This window comes from Scatophagus argus, chromosome 5 (genome assembly GCF_020382885.2).
Source record: "Scatophagus argus isolate fScaArg1 chromosome 5, fScaArg1.pri, whole genome shotgun sequence".
Classification (NCBI taxonomy): domain Eukaryota; kingdom Metazoa; phylum Chordata; class Actinopteri; family Scatophagidae; genus Scatophagus; species Scatophagus argus.
In genome coordinates this window covers 22,196,506-22,217,950 of record NC_058497.1, presented here as the reverse complement: position 1 = coordinate 22,217,950, position 21,445 = coordinate 22,196,506, and the positions used below count along the sequence as shown (strand labels likewise).

The window sequence follows — 21,445 nt, the reverse complement described above, 5'->3', positions numbered from 1 at the left end:
TATTGTGCTTGTTAATTTCTTCCTCAGATTTTTTTCTCTCATGGCATTTTCCTTCATAGTTAAAGACATTTAATTTGGAAATTAAAAATAGCATTAGGCTGCTTTTTGGATCCGGCATCAAGTACTCTGGCTGACTAGTGTGAGGTAACCTAATTGCATTTGATCAAATTATACTGCAGCTCTGAAGAGCTAAGACAGTTTATAATCCTGCTGGTACTGGGAAAATGGTCATCTCATTTTATATATGTCAAAAATTATTAGCATATTACCCAATTCTGATTTACATTTTACAGCATGTCAGCTTTACTGCAGTCAAGGTTCTTTTGATGTGTGTTTCAACTTGTAGCTAATCTGCCAAATGGATCCAGTCCTCAAACTCTGTAGGTTTGAACGGTGCTTTTAAAGGTTTTAAAGTTTTATTTTTACAGGTTTTGACATATCTGCCTCTGTCCTAATACTTTTGAGGTTAATGTAAATAAGAGTGTGGTCCTCCCAGCATTTAGAAAACCGTCTATATCAGTTATAACAGCTGTAACATTGCTTTCACTCAGCGGCTGATGAGAGCAGCTGTACTTCCCGGTTACCACGTGCTTAAGGAAGACAATCAGCCACCTACAAGTAACAAGACCTGAGACTGCGAGGTACACCCTGTCAGTCTGAGGAACGCTCCGACTCGACCTCAATGTGTCAGCCTCTGCTGATGAGGCATCTGGTTGGTACTCTGTAACAATCGCTGGTGATATCAATCAGCATCACACATCAGAGAGAGCAGAACGCAGTGGAGCCATGCTAACATATTAAACAGAGTGAGCACTGAGAGAGAGATTTCTCAAGTGAGGATGGAGGGGGGGATTGTGAGAAAATGGGCATGCTAATGAGGGCCAAATACACTGAGAACAGCTGCATCGTAAATGAGCTGACTTTGCTTGCATGAATCTCTGAAGTGTTGTTTGTTAATCAAAGTAGTGAAAACGGAGAGGAACAAATGACTAAAAATAGTAACTGAAAAGCTAGGCACCGCTCACACCTCCGAAGATACACACAGAACCGCGGTAATTGCGATGAAAAGGTTACCATTATTGTTATTCACACTATGAAGGCAAGCTGAGAACCAAAAAGATACACATTTACTTTAAGCTTCTCCGTGTCCCAGGGTGTCATTGCATCTCAGGCTTTGTCTGGAAGGCTCGGATACTTTAAGGGTGAGCGACCTGATCAAATGGAAAATAATCTGACCAGAGGTCATGGGATTTACCTCATCAATAACAGGGAAAAGTTACATTCACAGCACTGCCTGCACTGCCTTTCCTTACCCTCTTTATTGATTGGGTCAAAAAAGGACTCCCACATGTAGCCAACACGACCAGGATCAAGAGGTCATGGGAAAAGCTTTTTAGGAATGTGAGTGCAGGCCTGTTCACTTTACCTCGGGGCGAATTCTGTGACTGAAATAACACCTAAATCCAGAATTTCAATAAACATTTATTTACAAAACGAAAACACAGACAAAGAATAATTTGAAGAGTGAATACAAAACATGTGCTTATATGATAAAATACATCATCATAAACAATGTACCTCTTATGAATGTGTTAAATAAACTATGCTTAGGTTTTTGGAATCTGAAAAAGCTGAGCTGAGCTGAGGAAGCCGACAGCTGGCTGTTGGGTTGCTTTACTTTATAGGGATTATTGCATTTGTGTTTTAAGGCAAGAATGAAACATGAAGACACAAACACTTCACAAACAAGGAAGCAATATACTTTTTTCTTCATCACGGGGCACACTATCACAGACAAAAAAGACAAAAAAAGAGAATACTCTTTTTGTTAAGGAAATAGCTATGTAACACTTTTACAAATAGTATTGGTCCATACATTATTCATTTAAGAGCAACCTTTATGAGAATAACCAGTTTTCAAAGCCATGTGTGTGTGGGTGTGTGCTGCATAACTAATCAGTCCCTGCAGTTGTCGGATGAGTAGAAGTGTCCCATGATGTGCAGAGCACCATAATGACTTGGTGTCTTTGGTGCCTGGTGTGCTGTACTGGTGTGAGTCCACAGAGTCAGAGTCCTCTCCCTTTCATCGCACCACACGCCCGTCCACGTCTCCCGGACGCACTCTTCAGTACGGGTACTGCTTCTGCTTCTTCCCGGCGAAACAGGACAGCCAGGTGCACAGCAGCATGGCGGCCGCCGCCCCCGCCCCCGTGCAGTAATACGCCCAGCCGATCTGGCAGGAACCTGCAAAGGAAAGCAGGGGAATCAGGGTGATATCTCTTCACCTTCTATTTTATCTATGCTTCTGTCCACAGGATACCTCCAAACAGCCGTGAAAGGACTTCAGTAAAATTTGGCTGGATAAGCCTTTCACCAGGAAACAACTGATTTGATTTCAGTTTAACCAGACTGTCTGAGTGTTGAAAGAGACCTGCACGGTTAACTCTTCCTTTGTAGAGCTTTTTTATGATAAGTACTTCTAAATCTCACATCTCTTTGAGACCGAGATAAAATAAACAGCAGGAGGAGGTAAAAATGTCTCTCTGCGAGTCCTGTGTCTGCTATGGTAATGTTTGAGGGAATAAAGACATTTTAGTTCTAACAAAGCTTTAACTTTGTAGTCTTTTTGCCTGTTTCTGGTGCTTGAAACATTATATCTTGATATAACTTTGTTTGTCTTACCTTGTTTCTATAATTGTAATATCTCTACTTTCCATGTCCTGTGTACACATAGCGGCCATTTCTTACTTGATTTCAGGGTTTTTAAGGGTATGTTAGCAGAATTAAATAATGTATTTAGTTTGGAAACGTGTGTGCTGGCACTAGTGTTTCTGTTCATGACCATTAGGTGTTCATGGATTGGTGATCTAGTTGTGCGTGAACATGAAGGCATAGCAGTCATCCTGAATGCTATGTGATGACATCCTGATAATTTCACTGTCATGTCAGTTGCAGTGAAATAGAAAATCTATTTGTATGTAACGTATTGCAAGAATGTTTCACTACACTTCTGTTCCTCCCCTAAATGCAACATTAACATGCAGGTGTTAAGAGCAGAAAACGTTGTGAACTGCCTGACATTTTTGTTCAAGCCACAACATTTCCCTTCCTCTTGTGAAAAAGAGTTAACACTGCTGAAACAAATGCACTGAACAGCGTTTCACTTCATTGGCAAACAGAGAGTTCGGCATGTGGCAAATGCGCTCTCACAAAACAAACTTTTAAACAGAACACCAGTGATGAAAAATGCTGAAACCGACCACAAAAGCCCGAAAGCAAACACAAATTAAAACATGAAGTGCCTCGTTAAGACACATCTTTTATAATCCTCAGAGAACATTAAGTGCATTATTAAACAAGGATATGACCTACATCTGATTCTAAATTTGGAAAATGCTGTGATGGCCATCAAGATATCTTATTATTAAAAACACTGAAATTTGGGAAAATATCTGATTGAATATATCTAATTAGCAGCCTGGTGGGAGAAGGCGTCTCATTAACAGTTCATATCAAATCATCTTCTCACTGTGGAAACCTGATTGAACAACCACAACTGAGAAAGACTTATTTCTCTGATCCATTTTCTGTTGCAAATTTCTCTCAGCACAGAGTCACACATAATGAAAATTAGCTTTGCCTGATTTTTAAAATACCGCAGCAGTTCATCTGTTAACATAACGTGGGGACATTTAAAAACATGTCAGGTCAAAACATTCATTACGTGCACTTAAGTAGGATCTGTTAGTAGGATTTTAGCCAAATTTTCCCACATCGAACATGCATGCAATTAACGTGTCCTGCAGCTCCAAAGCTGAATTACTAAAGCACTGACTTCTCCCTCTTTCTTTCATGATTAATCAATGAGTCTAAGAAGGAGAGATTCAAAGCGTTTGTCATGGCGAACACATCACTTGTGTGACATCCGCAGTTCTCATGGGAGAACATCACAGCCGAGGATGCTACAAGGAATGAGTTGAAACTGTAATAACTCCCGTGCAGTCGTCTTCAACAAGTAAATTTAATATGCCAGAGGCGCCCAGCAGCGCCCTGATGCGATCGCGCTTGTTAACAATAATTTACATGTGCCACGAGCATGTTCTATCAAAGAGGAAATCACCAAATTAAAATTTATCCAATGCAATTACTTCTGACGAAATGCTCTGAAATTTGAGATATGTGAACATGCTTAAGGTTTAAATGCAGCCAGGACATCCATCTGCTGCTGACATGGTGGCAGCAGTACCCCGTTTGAATCCACAATTCATATCACTTATAATCCATCAACAATGTTAACACTGTTGTATCGCTGACTCACTACATCATCATGATATTGTGATATTAAAATTTATTGTCTAAAGGTGACACTTCATTGATTCATGGCACAAACTAGCGGCTGGATTTCCTGGCGGCTAACTGGCGGTGAATAGTCATAGTCCGCAGTTAATGACCCGTTTTTGGTGGACCTTTCTAATAGCGCCACCATTAGGTCAAAATTCTAATTCATATACATGTCAAATTCAAATAGGCAGGATGCAACGGCAACATTAACTAACAACATTCATGCTGACTACCTCCTGATATGGGTGTTTCACACTCCTTACACTAGAAATGCCTCCAGATGGGGCTTCTGCCATATTCAGCACGTTGGGAGTGAGAACAAGCTGTGAAAATGTCGACTTTGAACACAGCATATTTCATAATCAGTCGAGACTGACAGGAAATTTGAGGTTTTCGTTTAGTTTAATCTCAAGTCTATTTTCATATGAACCAGGTATATTTTAATGACTGTTCTGTTGGCTTTCATTTAGCAAGTCCCTTGGGATCTCTTTGTTATTAGACCCAACACTGTCGAGGCTGAACAGAACAGAAAAATGTCAGTGTGTTGTTTGTTCACCTGTCACCTAATTACATTAGTTATGAGCTCCACGTTAAGCTCCACTACTTAATCAAACTCCATTTGATTAGCATCAAATAAAAGAGCAGCTGCAGTATGACTAACTCTCCCACCTGCCTATAGCGTCTCATACAGTAGCATATTACTGTCTGTGAGATAGTCCTGAGAATGCCAGCTGAATACAGAGCACAAATCTGGCTCCTGCTTATTCTCAGCACATATTTATAAATATAAAAGACGTCAGAAATCGCCAGCTTCTGGAGATTCTGTTGACTTTATATCATACATTTTAAATACCAAGGGATTGCGTCTCTTCGGTATATGACAGCGTGTCTGCTTGGTTTCTATAAAAGGCAGAATGTCAAGGGCCAGACATGAAAGCGTGTTCTCAGCTTCCAACTTCTTCATAGATTCATCTGTTCTGGGGCCAGAACATTCAGTGAACACAAGACAAATTTACTCAGTCAAGGTTGAGCATTAGTCTGTAATTCAGGCTCAGGCTGTAGCTGTGTGTGCATACTGGATCCGCCGGGTAGACTTCTTACCTAGTTGAAACTGGTCTGAGCTGTTGTTGCAGGTCTGTTGTACTTCCTCGCTGTCCCATCCCAGTGGATAGAGTGCACAGCCAGATCCTATGAGCAGACCTGAGAACAAGACAAAGAGAGTCTGTCAGCGATGAAGGAATCGCAGTAGCTCCACTGATCTCATGGGTTCAAAAACTAAAACGCTGTATGCAGCAAGGACAAACTCTCAGCCTCAAGGTGTTCACTCAGCTCCTCAAGGAAGGTCTGCATTGTTTTCACGAGACCTCGCCTCTTTGGGTTTTTTAATTATTTAAACCTTCATTAATGAGGAGGAAAAATGCAAAGTGGTGTATTGTTTTTTTTTCGTTGCTGCATCCAGATATGAAGCAAGGTGAATTTAAAACTGAGGTTCAGTGTGGTTTCCCTCCCATTCTTTGGATTTTGTGTTAATTAAAATCATCAAAAAGACAATAAGCTGCTGCTCTCCAACAGAGTGATGTGTGTGACCTCACCGCTTTGATTTTTTTTCCACCTTATCAACCGTTTCCAGCAGATATCGACAGGGGAAGGCAGCTCTGACCCGTTCCAGCAGTTTTACCTCTCAACAAGCCTCGCATCTCTTTGTAAAACGACACGGATTGTGATTTTAACACTTCATCACGTTTTTAATGCAACAAAACAAAGCGCTCCGCTCTGCCAGCAGCTCATAAAACCGCTGCAAATGAACAACGAACATATGCAAATAGCTTGGCAATTTCTCACAGCAGCAACAGTCAAAAAAAAAAAAAAAAACAAGCATTTTTTGGTGCGCAATAATTACTGTAAAACTCTGGAAAATCCTTGAGGGACTGCTTTATGTCAGTGATTAAAGAGACTTATGGCTGTGTTTAAAACTGCACACAGAGACAAGAGTAAAATCTAGTCAAGGCCATTACATTAAGGATTAATATCCTTAATATTAGCCTGCAACCAGGTCTTGACAAGTTATTCCCTGGATGCCAAGGCCTGTCTCTTGAAATTACCCTGTGGAGGCCTCTGGTAGGTGGCTCTGCCATCACATTAGCTTAATCCCCTCCAATGTGTCTGCCCTGCTATCAGTTTTGGGATATGAGGATGGCAGCAGAGGAAGGAAATGCAAGAAAGCTCTGCCTTCCAACATGATTACCCCTGCCATCCAGGACTGCCGCACTACAGCTAGGCCAGATAACAAGCAGGAATTAATCCGTGTGATAATGCAGATGGGCTAGACAAACCTGCTAACATCAGGGGTGGAGTGGGAAAAGTGAAAAAGACATCTGTGGTTTCACCGGTCGTGGCCAAACGGACGGCAAATATCATTAGCTCAGCTCTGGGAGAAAATATACCGGATGGCACCTGTGGCAGAAAATCAATTCAGAGAAACTCTGGCGTACTGATGAGAATGAAGGGATGTAAAGAGGCTCTAACCAAGTCTGTGTCATTACAGCTCAGGATCAGAGGGGGATCCAGGGATTGTCATACGTAACAACTCGGCTGCTGCTTCTTCAGACCCTGAAGAGAACTTCAGATGAATTTCTGCTTCAGACCTAAAATTACTAGCTTCTCACTGAGCAGTGCAGCAAACGCAACTCAGAAGCGTTTGATGGAAATCCCTACACAAGCAGTCACTGTGGACTGCGATGTGAGCAAGTGAGCATACGAGCAGTCATTAAAATATTCTCAATTATATAATGTTACCGATTGCGTTTTGATTCAAATTTGTAACAGTAAAGACTGTAAAAGCACGAGAGTATGATAATGTATTCATGATTAATATTTAACAAAATCAAAAATTCTCTTTCAAGTGTTGTGTAAGGCTCAGAGATACAGCAGCATGTAATCAAAGTGATTTCCCTTGCAGCATGAGGGGGAAAAAAACGCAAAAACCAAAATGTAGCGTTGTTTCCCAGAAAATACTGTTATTCTAACCCACAAACTGTATTTCCATTTGAAAAATCAATTTTTATGAGGATTCTCAGTCATTCTTTGATTAACACCTTTGTCAAAATGATCAAAAGCATAAAGAGCTTCTGCTTTGTGGCAGGCACCTTCGAGAAAAGAACGGGGAAAGAAAACCTTCAGTGGATAGTTTCCACATCACGCAGACAGACAGAAGAAACAGAAGAAAAGTTATTGCCACAACACAGACAGGAGCTCAGGTCCATTGTCCCAGCACAAAAAAAAAAAAAAAATCATCCTTCTCAGGGACTCGTAAGGATCTTCTGTTGTTTTTGGGGATAAACTCACTGAGCCTGCAACACTGCAGTGGGTGAAATCAACGTGAGCACTCACATGTTACCATGACACTATTGAGACATACACAGCAAAATACAGATCACTGTGGGAGCTGATGAGCAAAAATATAATCACACTGCCAAGGTGTAATTCAATTCTGTTTCATATGTGGCCCTACATTTCTCTTTTGGCTTTTATTTATTTGATTTATTTATTTTCTGCCACTAAAGTTAATTCCATCAAATCCCATCCTCCACACTCACTATGTGGGTTATTGAGAAGCAGAGGTAGGGAGGCTGGTGACTGGCATGTGGGAGAAAGATTACAAAGAATGAAACATTTTCTTTCACATTATGTTTATGAGGCAAGCTGCTGCTGGAAAGAAGTGTGGACTTTTGAGAGGCAACTACCTCAGGCTCTGATTCTCCATGCGTGCTGTTGTAGGCCGTTACTTCTTGTCCTTCTCATTTCCTAAGCTGACACCGAAGCGCCCGAGTCTACACAGACAGTCAGGGATTTGTATCATTTAGCATGCGGCTGTCAGCTACAGCAGCGCTTCCCAACCTTTTTTTGACTTGTGACCTCTCAGACTCAGTTCCTTCTCATGATCCCCATCACAGAGTGCACACGCAAACACTTGGTATTATAGCAAGAATGCATGTGTGGGTTTTTCTTTCCATAAATCATTTTGTGAATTCCCCTAATTTTCTTGACCTAAATCTGGTGTCCTGGCTCTGGGCTTGAGAACCACTGAGCTAGCGGATACGCTATGATCACAAGAGCCAGCCACATGCTAGACTCCTTAAGATAAGATAAAGCTTAATGATTCCTTCAGGAAAATTAGTTTGCTGCAGCAGAAAATAGAAATAAATAAACTGCATTTCACTGCATGCAAACAAGGTGATGCCTTTCGTCTTTTGAAATGTTCATGGTCATCGTGCCACAACATAAAGAAACCTCCAGTGAATTCAGAGTCACTTCAGTTCTAAGGTTGTGGTACTGTAGTTCGTAAGTTTAGTGGCTAAGCTAACTGATATGGTGGTGGACTCTGTGTGCTTGCCATTGTAAGAATTACGGTATCCCCTGCCATTCAAACATGCAAACCAAGTGCAAAGCACATCATATTAAACAACAGCTCCACCACCACAGTCATGTTGTTGGCCCTGACTGGAATTGGCAAATGCCCAAATAACTTCAGACAACAAGGTCTTTTATGAATTTCAATGCTCTTCTCAAACCACAGAGGGGTTCTCCTCAGACAACATGACCAAATTCAACAAGATGCTCATTTTTCTGTGAGCAGATGACTCGTCTCATGATGAAATCATTGCAGAACTCCGCTAAGCTGCAATGAAGACAAGACTGAGAGTCACCAGAAGGCTGTTACTGCTGCTACATGCCAACAACATTGACAATACAGAGCAGACACAGAAAAGCACAGAAACGATCAGAAATGTGAAAAGATGCACGATCAGACCCTCTGTGTGCCTTCCACAGAGGCTACAAGGAGTCAAGATAACTAGTTTCCCTTTAGCAGCAACAACTGTTCCCACAGGTCAAACTTAAAGATGCCCTTAGCTTCCTGGGAGATTGGGAAACGTTCGAGTGCTGCTCTATCAACACGGGCCTGGGAGGTTTGTTTGTTTACTCTGCTGCTTTTTGCCAGAAACCACTGTGTGTAAAACCTAAGCCCACTTTGGAGTCCTGTTTCAGCTGCTTTGGCAGACAGCTGATGCCTGATAGTCTTCCCTGCTGCAAAGGTGAAGAGGAAGAGGAGAGGGTCAGGAAGAGCATCCAGCTCACAATGTAAGAGGCCAGGCAACTTATTCACAGATTGAGTTTCAATTGATCCTCATGTAGTCCGTATCTGAATGACTGTCTCAGGCCTAATGGCATCTCTGAAAGGCTATTCTTTGAACTGGGAAAGAGTTCAGTGAAATAGACCTAACCAAATACAATCAGTCCCACATATCAGCGCTCAATCCATAAAATCTTCTCTAATATACTGAACTTTCTTCTGTACATCCTTGCTTCTGATTTCATCATCATAGCTGAGCTCACTTCTGAAATCGTATTTCAGTGCTTTAAAAAGCACACAGAGAAGTGCTTTATTCCATCAGAGTTGCTCTATTCTTTCCCATCCTTTTTTTTTCTCCTGTTAATGCTTTTTACCTGAATGAAAAACTGCCCCCTTTTCATATCCCCCACATTGGCTGATTTGGGGAGTGCTGATGCCTTTTGTCAAGCCTTCTTGCTCTCTGTCAGAAACCAAGGGATTTCTTTACCCTCCTTCATGCCCCGAAACAATACCATTCAAGGTTATCATTCAAAAGGCCAAAGAGGACAGGGAGAAAAGGCTCAGAGAATTTCAGTGGCCAGGGAATTGGAGTGGGGATGTGCCTGAATGGACTGGCTTAATGTAGCACATTCCCTTTTGGGCTTGGAGGATCATCCGAAAAAAGGTTGAAAATGTAAGAGTAACCACACCTGGGAAGGCAAGTCTGTGCAGTGCAAAACACTGTTTGCTTTTACATTTTCTGTTTAAAATCTTATTTTTCTGATGGCAGTTGAAAGTGTTTGCCAGTAAAGATTATTCCATCAATTTTCTGGTGCTGCTGTTCATCTTTTTAAGCAGCTTTCATAGAATCAAACTTTCTTTTTGACACTACTTATCGTTGGCATTTCTCAGCAGCAGTATTTGCATTCTGCATTAGCGCTCTATATAGTAATTTTCATTGTTTGTGGTGGAGGCAGATTCCCTATGCATGAGGGATTCACAGGAAGCAACGCAGCGTTTAATCCAGCATTACCGTTTTTAATTTTATCTCATTGATATCAGCCTCACTGTTAACTGCACTCTGGTGCAGCTGTATCAGAGCCGTAATAAGACACCAGCAATGCTAATGCAACATTTCCCACATGCTGCTGCTTTACATTAAACACCTTCAAATGGAGAAAAATGAGGTGGCTTTCACTGAGACGAAGCCACAGGAAACACAGTGTTTTTATCCTTGACGTGGGTGGTTTGTTCTTCAAAAACAGTCAGGCAGAGTGAGCTGTCAGATGAAGAGTCGCAGGTCACAGGCTGCCCACTTCCTCCCCAGCAAGGTAACTAATTTTTCTGTGGCCTGCTTACCTTGTCTTGCTGTGAAAAACGTTGCAGTCATTTCACACTTATATCACTGTTGGAGTGTGTGAACTGTAAATAGATACACCATTTCTCTTCTGTTGTATTTCTGACAAAGCAGCTGTTGATGGAGTGATTGCCGCAGCATTAAACCACTCTTGCTGATATAACAGTAAGCAAGGGTGTCGCCAAATCAAGCATGACTTAAATCTTAAGGATTACAATTTGAAAAAAAAGACATTTTGTTGTTGAAATGCATGCAAAATTGTGCTAAATTTAATTAAATAATGACATTTTGTTTATTTATACAGCCTTGCAAACATGTTCAAGTGTGGCTCCTCTGACCTTTAATATGAGAAAGTGACAGGTTGCCACGTTACTTGAGCTTCAACAGCCCATGTGACTAATAAGTCAACAGTCCCTTCCCTACATGCTGAGGCATGTTTTCTCTTTCACCTGAAACAAAAGGCGCACTTTATCATGTACAGCTTGCACACCTGCATGCTTTTCTTATGATGTTTGGATCCTCTCTGTCGTTTGAGTTGAATAAACACAGTCGTTTTCAGGTGGGCTCATCCCTATATTTGTATTTTTTGCCAGCAAAGTTGGTGTTTTCACGCAACCAAGACAGGGATCTGGAGATTCAGTTGAAATGCTAGATACTGGAGCTGCGAGAGATGGAGCATGAGGGGGATGCAGAGAAAGGAGGGATTAAAGAGAGTATGTGAAGTACGTGTGATATGTGATGTGCAAAGTGAGGCATACTAATGCTGCCAATGCCTGGCATTCGAGCGTTATTTAGCCGACAGCCTACTCACTGGTTCTCTCCTCCTTCACGAGGCTACGTTAAGGAGGAGAGAATTATTCAGTTGTTTTTTTTAATCACTATTGTTCTGCTAAACTATTAAACGCTTTAATCATGCAGTTAGACCAGAAATGTTTTACTGGTTCAACGACATGTTTCTTCCCTGCTGTTCTTAATAGGGAACTTCTTGTCCAGTTCCTCGACTACTGTGTGATGTTTTTGTCTGCAGTCTGTCTTTGGGTACATCTTATGTTTCTCCGCTTTCTTGGCATTTCAACTTTAATATCATGCACAGAAAACTGTGTTACTGACCGGGCCAGTGAGAACAACAAGCTCCAACTATTGTGACCGTCCTCCCCTTAAGAGGATGGTCAAACAGTTGCAACAGCCCTTGATCCCAGGAAAGCATCAAATGACTTAAAAAGCCTCACTGTGAGGCCATGTTTATGTGAGGTCTGCATGGTTATATTTTCATGTCAGCTCGCAAACAGACTATGGTATTGCTTCTCTGCTCGTCTCGTTTGATCTGTTGTATATGAGTTGCCCTCGGGGACCAAAGCCTGCATGCACGCTCAGTGATGCCCTTGTCACAATAAATTGGAGGCACATGGCTGTGTAGTATTATTCCTTCCTAATTAATAGGAAAAGGGAATGCAAATATGTGCCCAAAGTGTTGGGGATTTCCACACAGCAAAACAGAGCAAACTGTAAACACATGGCATGATGTAATATGCACTATACAGACAAAAGTATTGGGATGGGGCTGTTTTTCAGGGGTTGGGCTCAGCCCGTGACTTCCAATGAGGTGAAATCTTAATGCTTCAGCATACCAAGACATTTTGGACAATGCTGTGCTTCCAACTTTTTGGCAACAGTTTGTTGAAGGCCCTTTTCTGTTCCAGCATGACTGTGCCCCAGTGCACAAAGCAACGTCCATAAAGACATGGTTGGATGAGTTTGGTGCAGAAGAACTTGACTGGCCCTCACAGAGCCCTGACCTCAACCCCACCCAACACCTTTGGGATGAACTGGAATGGAGATTGTAAGCCAGACCTTTTCATCCAACATCAGTGTCTGGCCACACTGACTTCATGCTCTACTGCATGAATGGGCAACAATTCCTACAGAAACAGTACAAAATCTTGTGGAAAGCCTTCCCAGAAGAGTGGAAGCTGAGCTATTAAAACTGCAAAGCTGTCTATGTATTTTAAATGATGATGATGTCATTAAAGTTCCTGTTGGTGTGGTGGTCAGGTGGCCCAATACTTTTGTCTATATATCCAAGTTAGTATGATACAATGGAAATTCAAAGAAGAACCTAGCAACTTAAAACTGCTTGAGACGTCTTTAAATATTCCATAGTCAGGTTTGATTGCATATAAGAATTGGAGCAAAATCAAGTATAAATCGGATGAGTATGTGCTTATTTGTTGGTTTGTGCCACTCTCCTTTAATACAGTCTCATTTCTTTCTATGTCCACCAATCAGTCACCATCACTGGCCCTGAGCGGAAGGAGCAGCTTGTGTTTTATTGATCTGTTTCGCTGCTTCTGCTACAGGCGTTCTGTCAAGAGCTGGTCTTATCTAATCACACCATTCATCTGTCACACGGTTTCCAACTACAACCGGTAATTAATAACAAACCAATTACAAGTGCAAAATTAACTTCTGGTTCAATAAGCAGTGGTTATGTATTAAGCAGAAAAAAACAGCTCTGGAAACAGAGCATAAAAGCGAAGCTGGGGTGTGCTAAATACGTAGAAAATAACTTTCAAAAGAGAACATCTTCTGGATGTGTGGGGAGAATGAGCTTTTCACACGAGGGCGCAGATATTTTCTCTATCACTCACTCTTTCCAGCCACAAACCCACGCCTTCCTGCAACCTCATCCATGTCTCCTCTGATCTCATACTGCACAATGGACATTCTTCCCCTCCATTCACTTAAGAGGCTGGTGAAAACAAGGGAGAAAATTCAGCAGCATCTGAGAGAAATTTCTCCACTGGATGTTGCACAATTTCGCTTCTCTTGATGTAGTCACCCCTGCACTGAACTGATACTGGAGTCTAAAGCTTGAAGACCAGTGGAAACAATGACTTCTTGTATGCTGGTATCCAAGAAAACCTGCCATGGCAAGATCACCTGACTGCTGCCATGCTGCACGGGTGTTAATTTGCTGCCTTGGGGAGATTAGCTTTTGCAATATCTTGCAATATTTTAATGACTTATTATCATTGTGGGGCTTTGTGGCAGGGTGGTGACGATAAGCTACTTTGCTTGCACATGACACAGATAGAGTCAAAGCAAACTTAAATTCAGGGCCACAGTTTTCCAGTCTCATTTAGACTTAAATTTCAGTAACTAAAAAAAAAAAAATCAAAGTATGTGAAAAAAACAACATTTGAAAAAAGAATATGAGCATCTTCTCCAAATGTGTATCAGCATACTTGTCTGGAATTTCAATTTGAAAATTGATGGCTGAGAGTCGAAGGAAGAAGAAAATGTGTGTTGGGGGGGCAACAAAGCCAAAGGGTATGAAAATCCTCTTCGGGGTAAGATCCACTTTGTAGGGTCCTACAAGTGTAGCTCCCTAACTGGGTCATGTCTAATGTGTTGAGCAGCACCCTCCTCCCACTGACAGAGCCTGACAGAAAAGCATGACAACAGTAGGCTGTGAGTCCAAAAGTCAGCATATACCTACAGCGTTGTGTTCCAGGCCTTAATTACGCTTTACAATGAGTAGTAAACATGCTAACACAAGGCCTTCAGGGTAGCAGTAAGTCAAAGAGACCACAATCAGCACTTTAATATTCATGGTAATAGCATCAAAATATGCCATGAATGTTTTAGTATCCTCCGCACAGACACTGCCAGACATCAAAATGCCTCTCTGACATTACTGGAGCTCATCATGTGAGTGGCTCCATACTGCAAACACAAAGAGCCTTCTTTCAAAAGACAATGCAACGCTTCAGGGATAGAGGAAAAACTGACTCTGATTGCCAAGTGCACAAAGTACTCCATAGCATGGGTTTAAAGTGCCGCCCCACTGCATTCCCGCTGTCTTCTGGGACACAGACCAGGCTAGCTTATTACCCTTGGGGAATGAGTCAGTAGCCTTACCTAACTCCCAAAACTCAAATATTCCCTAAACTAACTAACTAATGGATCCCTACCATTTCATTGTGTGTGTTTGTGTGTGCAACATGAAAACCATTCAGTTAAAATGGAAATCTCAGCAGTACAAGTGGCTCAAAGTCCTGGAAGGCCTGCAGTAACAGTGGAATATTATAACACATATTTTCAAAACAAAGCATAAAACCAAAGCAGCACATTTTACCATTTCAGAAGTAAATACATTTTGAAATACTATTTCATGAGGGTTTGATGGCTGAACTGTCACTATCTGAATTATCCACTGTTGACAGATATAACAGCTGAGACGAGTTCACCTGAAATGCTGTGATATTCATGATTTTCTTAAGGGAACACTTTGACATTTTGGGAAATGCTCATATTTGATTTCTTGCTGAGAATGAGATAAGAAAATCAATATCTCTCACTTCAGTACTGTAAATATGAAGCTCCCAGCAGATCAGGGGGGAAACTGTTAGCCTGGTCTCTGTTGGAACAAACGCACCTACGAGCACCTCTGAAGCTCAAACCAAACCGTAATGACACATGGATTTTGGTGGATTTTGCAGAATTTCTCATCTGACTCTCTCTCTCTTATAACAGAGTATTCCCCAAAAGGTCAATCAATTTTTTTTTAGGTGAAAATTTTCTGACACTTCAGAGTTCATTAGTTGGTTTAAGTTTATGTTAAAAAAAAGAAACAGGGGGAAGTTAGCTTCTTAAAGTTTTCTGTTACTGTTGTATAGTTAAGGTCATGTGATGATCCTCTGCTGGCTCGTCTTTCATCACATGCTCTTATCATTTGAGAGACTCTGAGAAAGAGGAGAACTGCCGAAATGAGAACACATTATGTAACATGTCAAGTAATCGGTGGGCCCCACAATACAGCAACACAAAGCAGAGGCAGAGATCAGGTTGTGCGGGACCGCATGTGGTCTTGACATTTTGTATGATGTTGAATTGGTATTGTGATCCTACATAATCACATAATATCTGGTTTATCCTGTCTGCTCAAGAATGAAAAGCCATTTCTGCCCTGATGATTCCACAGATTGAAACCAAACAGATGTCAGGAAAAAGACTACCAATTCCAATTCACATGAAGATTTGCCATTATCTTGCTTTTTATGTTGCTATGCCATTTCTGTCAGGGTAGTAAAAAGTACTGAGGTACACTGAAGCGGATGCTATTATGCTCAGATAAATGTTGGTGATGAAACTGCAGTTTCCTGGTGAATTCTTGTCTTCTTAACGATGCCTTCAGGAGGCTTTTTTTACCCACGGGTAATAAAATAAGATCTAGAATAAACTGCGGCTTCTTAACACCGATTGTGTGGAATGGAGACGTGACAGTGACACTTATTTATTTCGTTTTTGGTGTTGAAAGGTCTGTCGTACAACATGATGAAATATGCAGAGCGCTTGAGGGCCCTTCCCAAAAACCGCTGATTATTTTTGCTTCTTGGTCAGAGCACTGGGTAAATGTGATGACTTGGTTTTTGTTTTGACAGGCACATTCATTAAATCTTCCTCCTGATAAACAGTTCGCATTTTGTCTGCTAAGCCCTGAGGCAAACTAAATCAAAGACATTTAAAGCAGGGAAATAAAACCGACTGGATGAGTATGGACGCAGACAAATTAAAACCCAACGGGTTGAGCGCTACCAGGTGGGCTGAAAATGAAGCAGTTTATATGGGTAATTACAGAGAATACAGAAAGCATCCATAATTATCTGAAATAGATCCATGGCTGTCCTTCATCTAGTGCTGTGCCCATTAGGAAAATGTGAAAAACCAAGAACCTTTTCTTTTAACAAAAGAATGGTGCCCTGGTCGAGTTTCTTTTAACTACGCTTCAGATAATACCGACTTAACACCTCTATTACACCACACTGCCTCCCACAAACATATGGCTTCAATCAAGCTGCAGGCATTCATGTCATAAGAGCCAGTGGATGGCATAAATCCGCAGATTATAGTATGGGACCAAGGGCAAATAAAAATCAATAGTTCCCTGAGTAGTTGGAAAACTGCCTCTCACTGAGGTGTTTCAGAGAAAAAAAATCAGAAGAGAAAACACTGGTTTGCTCCAAAAGTCAGGATAGTTAAAGTGAATTTCCACTGCTATTGCCTTATGCTCGGTTTACAGGCGACTAAAAGTATGTTCAGGCCTCTGTGCTTTCTGAAAAACATTACAGCCAGGAAACAAAATTTAACAAGTTAAGATTCAAATGTGCAACATTTTTGTTATTCACTAAAGCAACTAAAGCTAAGCTTCTCAAATTGCCTAGTAAAAGAATTTCCACTCCTGCTTCCAGTTTTACAACAAAGAACAGAATCTAACATCTAAAAGAAGGAGATTCCAAAAACAAATTCAATTTACATGGGATTAGTGTGCATTATCAGGAGGACCTCTGACTTCACCAAAATATAGACTGGTAATTTGCGCTGGATTTTCACTTAAATTATATCCATGGCAGAGTCGCATCAGGATTAAAATCATCAATGATCTCTCTCAATTATTCAAATCACTCCCCAACCTCAGGTTACATTAGCTCTGTACAAATAGTGCTTTATAAAATTCCATCAGTATTCATGAACATGAGTGAGTCTCTCCAGAAGCTTAAAATAAGAGATAAAACTTGGGCCTGCCGCACTGCCGATGAATTAGATGACTTTGTAGGATGAAACAGTGAAACTTCAGAGCAAAATTAACTTTCACTGTTGTGCAGGAAAGTTCGCCTCTGTAATGTGATGTGTCTACAAAGGCTGCCATTCACTGTCAAAAGAGCTCGTCCACAATACGCCTGCTGATCGAATCAATCTGAGTGCACGTGGCTCTGAGAGGGACTTGTCCGTGCTTGCAAATTATCACTGAATCGTCCAAGATCATAGGTCACTGCATGTGCACACTAATTTGTCAGCAATGAATCTTTTTTGTTTTTCTTGAATGTTGATTACTGTAGCACTGAGCCTCACAGTGAGTGAACAGCCTGCCAAAGGCTGTTGAGAATGTACGACTGGACATTTCAGAGCTAGTCAGTCTGATTGATTGAGCCATAAAGAGTTTGTCTGTGGGGCTAACAGTACTCAGGATAAAAGATTAGGAGTCTGTTGAGTCTTGATTAATGTTAGAGGATATAACCTCTGGCCAGAGGTGCCAAAAGATTTATATAAACACACTCTCGGCGGCAAAATATACACACACTGAATTGGAGCTGCTTGAAGTCAGTGAGGGCGAAACAATCACGGGGTACCCCCAGGGCACGAGCTAAATCAAAACAGAATTGTCACGACTCCATAATGAGACAAACAAGTGTATTAACTGACAGATGAAGCGGCACAGCAACACGAGTGACAAATGCAATTTCAGTTTTTTTTTGCTGCTTTCTAAATGAGAGGGAATGTGATGACGGCGGGAGAAAAAAAATTCCTCTGCATGTTTATCCAGGACCTTGTCTGTGTCAAGCCCTGCCCCACCCCCTGGACTTTGGCTGCCTGATTAGCATTCAGTGAATACATTAAGACACAATCGCTGTTGTCTGGGAACATGGGAACTCTTGATGGACGAGAGGTTGAGTTAAGCCCACTGGGTAAGTCCCTACAGAAGAAAAACGCCCCATCCCCCAAACCTGAAGGTCACCACGTCCTTACTCTGCAGCCGATCTGATGATCACAGGCGAACAGCGGTTGGAGGGTTCACTGTTAACATCTTTATTTGCACATGCTGCGTTGTTGCCGACATGCATGGATCTCTTCTGTGCCTGAGAAAAAGGTAAATGTGAGGGCTGACTTTTGGCTTGATCATCCCCAAAAGACAATCACCCGCAATTCAGCACCCAGGAGGGAATATGCTGCGTTATAATATAGTGTTTCTCCTCGTAAGCTATAAAACATATAAATGAGATCGGACTTTGTAGCCTGCAGACCATCCATCCCTCAAAAGTTGCACCGCGACCCCCTCCTCCGCAGCTATTGAAATCAATGCTGAGATGAATGAACGACAAAAACCAGCGGGGTACACCAGGTGGAGGGCTCTTCCGGCTGCTCCAGTGGGTTCATACGTTAGGGAGGCGATCTTTGGTTGCATCTCGACAAACCAGTGATGAATCATTCCTCTGGGAAGCACTTACACACTTCAGCCAGTTTAATGAAAAACACCAAAAAAAAAACTGTCCTGCATGAAAGCTTCACAATAATAAATCACAGGCGGGGAGAAAATATTGCATACAGCCAGGGTGCACAGACCCGAAAGAGTTTAGCTTAACTGTCCTGTCACACTGCTGAACTGTCACTCTTTTGTGTTTCTCCCATTCCGCTGGTATCACTTTGACTTGCAGATGCAGATCTCTCTGTCATCATGTCCTACCTCTGCAACGGATCTCAAATTAGGAGCGGAATTATCATTTACAATTTATTTATCATTACAATTTATGCTTCTTCTCTGTTGCGCTTCAAGTGGCTGAGGAAAGAGCTATTGCCCATGATTTGAAGGTGTTTGCAGTAACACTAATTACTATTAACAGAAAAAAAACATAAATGAGAATAATATAAGGAGCAGTTCTAGCAGTCCACAGTGTATACAAGACAGAAATCTGTGCCATATCCTGAAGCTTCTTTCTGTTTTCCTCCGACACAAAGAGGAAGCAAGTCTTTGATCATCGACTATATCTCGCTCACCAAGAGAAGAGGAAAACAGAGTCAGGGCATAAAAGTTTTCCACACCGGAGAATGCACAGCAGAAGAAAATGAGGTGAACAGTCATGAAAAGAAAATCAGAAAACCTCCATCAGCTGCAGCACACTTGACAGGAAACTAAGCTGCTGGAGCAAGTGTCAAACAAAACAAATTGCTAAACATTTTCCAACACAGAGCAGAGGCTCCACATTGTCACGACAAGAATGGAAATTTAGTTGCCAGAGAGAGAGAGAGAAAGAGAGAATGAATAGATGACCAGCTTCAAGAATAATGCTGACTTTGATGGTCATGGGAAGGTGCGTGCATGAGTGTGCTTTCCAAGAATCAGTTCACATCTGAGAATTAATTCATAAATCCTGGGTTGTTTGTGGTTCCTTTGTCCAATACAGGACTGGAAATCCTTTTTTCATTTTACACCATGTTTAGTTTTTGTCATGGAGCCAAAGCTAAAATAGGCTTCCTCTCAGCAGGGACCAGAGTATTCTGTCTCAAAAGATGCTTTTCTTCTTTTGGAGCCCAGAGATGGCAGGCACAAAGGCATGAATGTGACAGCACAAGTGAGTCAATAAACACACCGAGGCAGCACACTTTCATTTAGGAAGGAGGGAGTACTTCAAAGTTCAGCTGATGGGGTTAAGAGAGAAAACAAAAGAATAAAGAGAAATCTGCGCAAGCTGAAGATGCATTTCGAGATGGAGAGAAACTGATAACAACAGCTACAATAAATAATTAACCATAAATCACACTAGAACACAATGACACTAATGCAAGAAAAAGTAAAAGAAAATGCAAAGGGAGATATTGGAGATATATTACAGTGAAAACAGCCACAAAGAAAAGAGTGCGTTCTTGTGTATATGAGCGTGTGTGCAACGAAGATCAGGGGCATGTTGCAAAGGTTTACGGTACCCATTACTGCTGAGTGTAGCAGTGATGGGATTAGTGGTACCCGGAGGGCACAGATGGCACCAAAATCCTCTGAGTCGTTCTCAAAAGGTCACAAAAAAGGAGGAGAACCACCCTGACTACTCTCCCTCCCACATATTGACTGCTGCTAACAGATTCCTCGGGCTGGTTATTGCGCGGGCTTTTAGTCCTTCATCAATCCTCTGAAAGCTCCACAATCATTTTCTTCAAGTGTGTAACAGAGAGAAGAACAGAAATGCCTTTAAAATGTCAAACGGCAGCAGACCCGACTCGCGGTGTCACTGATGAGATCGTAGCAAAGGCTGAATCCAATAAGAAGCTTGTGGCGCTTAAGAGGAAAACAGATTCTATCAGCGCTCTTTTGTTACGATGTTTAATGGGACAGGAAGCAGGGAGGAAAAGACGCAGATGCAGAGTGATATATCAAAAGACATTAGTCTTTATGGCTGTGCTGAGAGCGAATGAATCGCTGTGCACCTTGTAATTTAGTCTGAAGGTCATTTTTTAACCTTTCCTGCCGCAGCCTCTCATTCAATTTCTCAGTCATAGTGCACTGACTCATGTTAGGTCTGTTGTTGTTGCATTGCAATATGGAATCCGGCATTCCTATTCTGCCTTGTTGTGCCATACTGCTGTGTCTGTGTATTTCCTGCCACCATACGGCTGCATCGTCCCCAGGCGCTGGCTCCTTCGCCAACACCATATGGCAAGGCCAACAAGGCAGGCAGCGTGCCGCAAGACTCGCAGCGTCTCCATTCTACGTGTTTTCTTTGAAGGATCTGCTAACCCAGTCATAGAGTGTCCTTATTATCGCACATAGAAATTACAGATATCGACTCATATACAATGTGATTGTAGCATGGCAGCCGTGTAATTAGGAGAACAGACCATACTCACTGATAAACAGGTGGTATGTTCATGTGCTGCCGCTGGCCTCGGACTCGGCCAACCAAAAATGTGCATTCTGCATCAAAAATAAAAATAAGTATCTTGTCTAAGACGTATGGGCTCAGGAAATTTTTGCCCAACTTTTTTTCAAATTTGTTTCCCACTGAAATATTAGAATGGGAGATAACACA

General features: G+C 41.7%; 1 protein-coding gene across 1 annotated transcript in view; it reads right to left on the bottom strand.

Moving 5' to 3' along the window:
* Positions 1–441: 441 nt before the first annotated feature.
* LOC124059571 (LHFPL tetraspan subfamily member 6 protein) overlaps positions 442–21,445 on the bottom strand; it is a 41,502-nt gene continuing 20,498 nt past the window's right edge. The window contains exons 3-4 of the mRNA XM_046389688.1: positions 5,443–5,541; positions 442–2,244 (exon numbers count right to left, since the gene is read on the bottom strand). Coding sequence (XP_046245644.1) covers positions 2,126–2,244; positions 5,443–5,541 — 218 coding nt within the window. The 3' untranslated portion in view covers positions 442–2,125. The remainder of the gene's footprint in view (positions 2,245–5,442; positions 5,542–21,445) is intronic.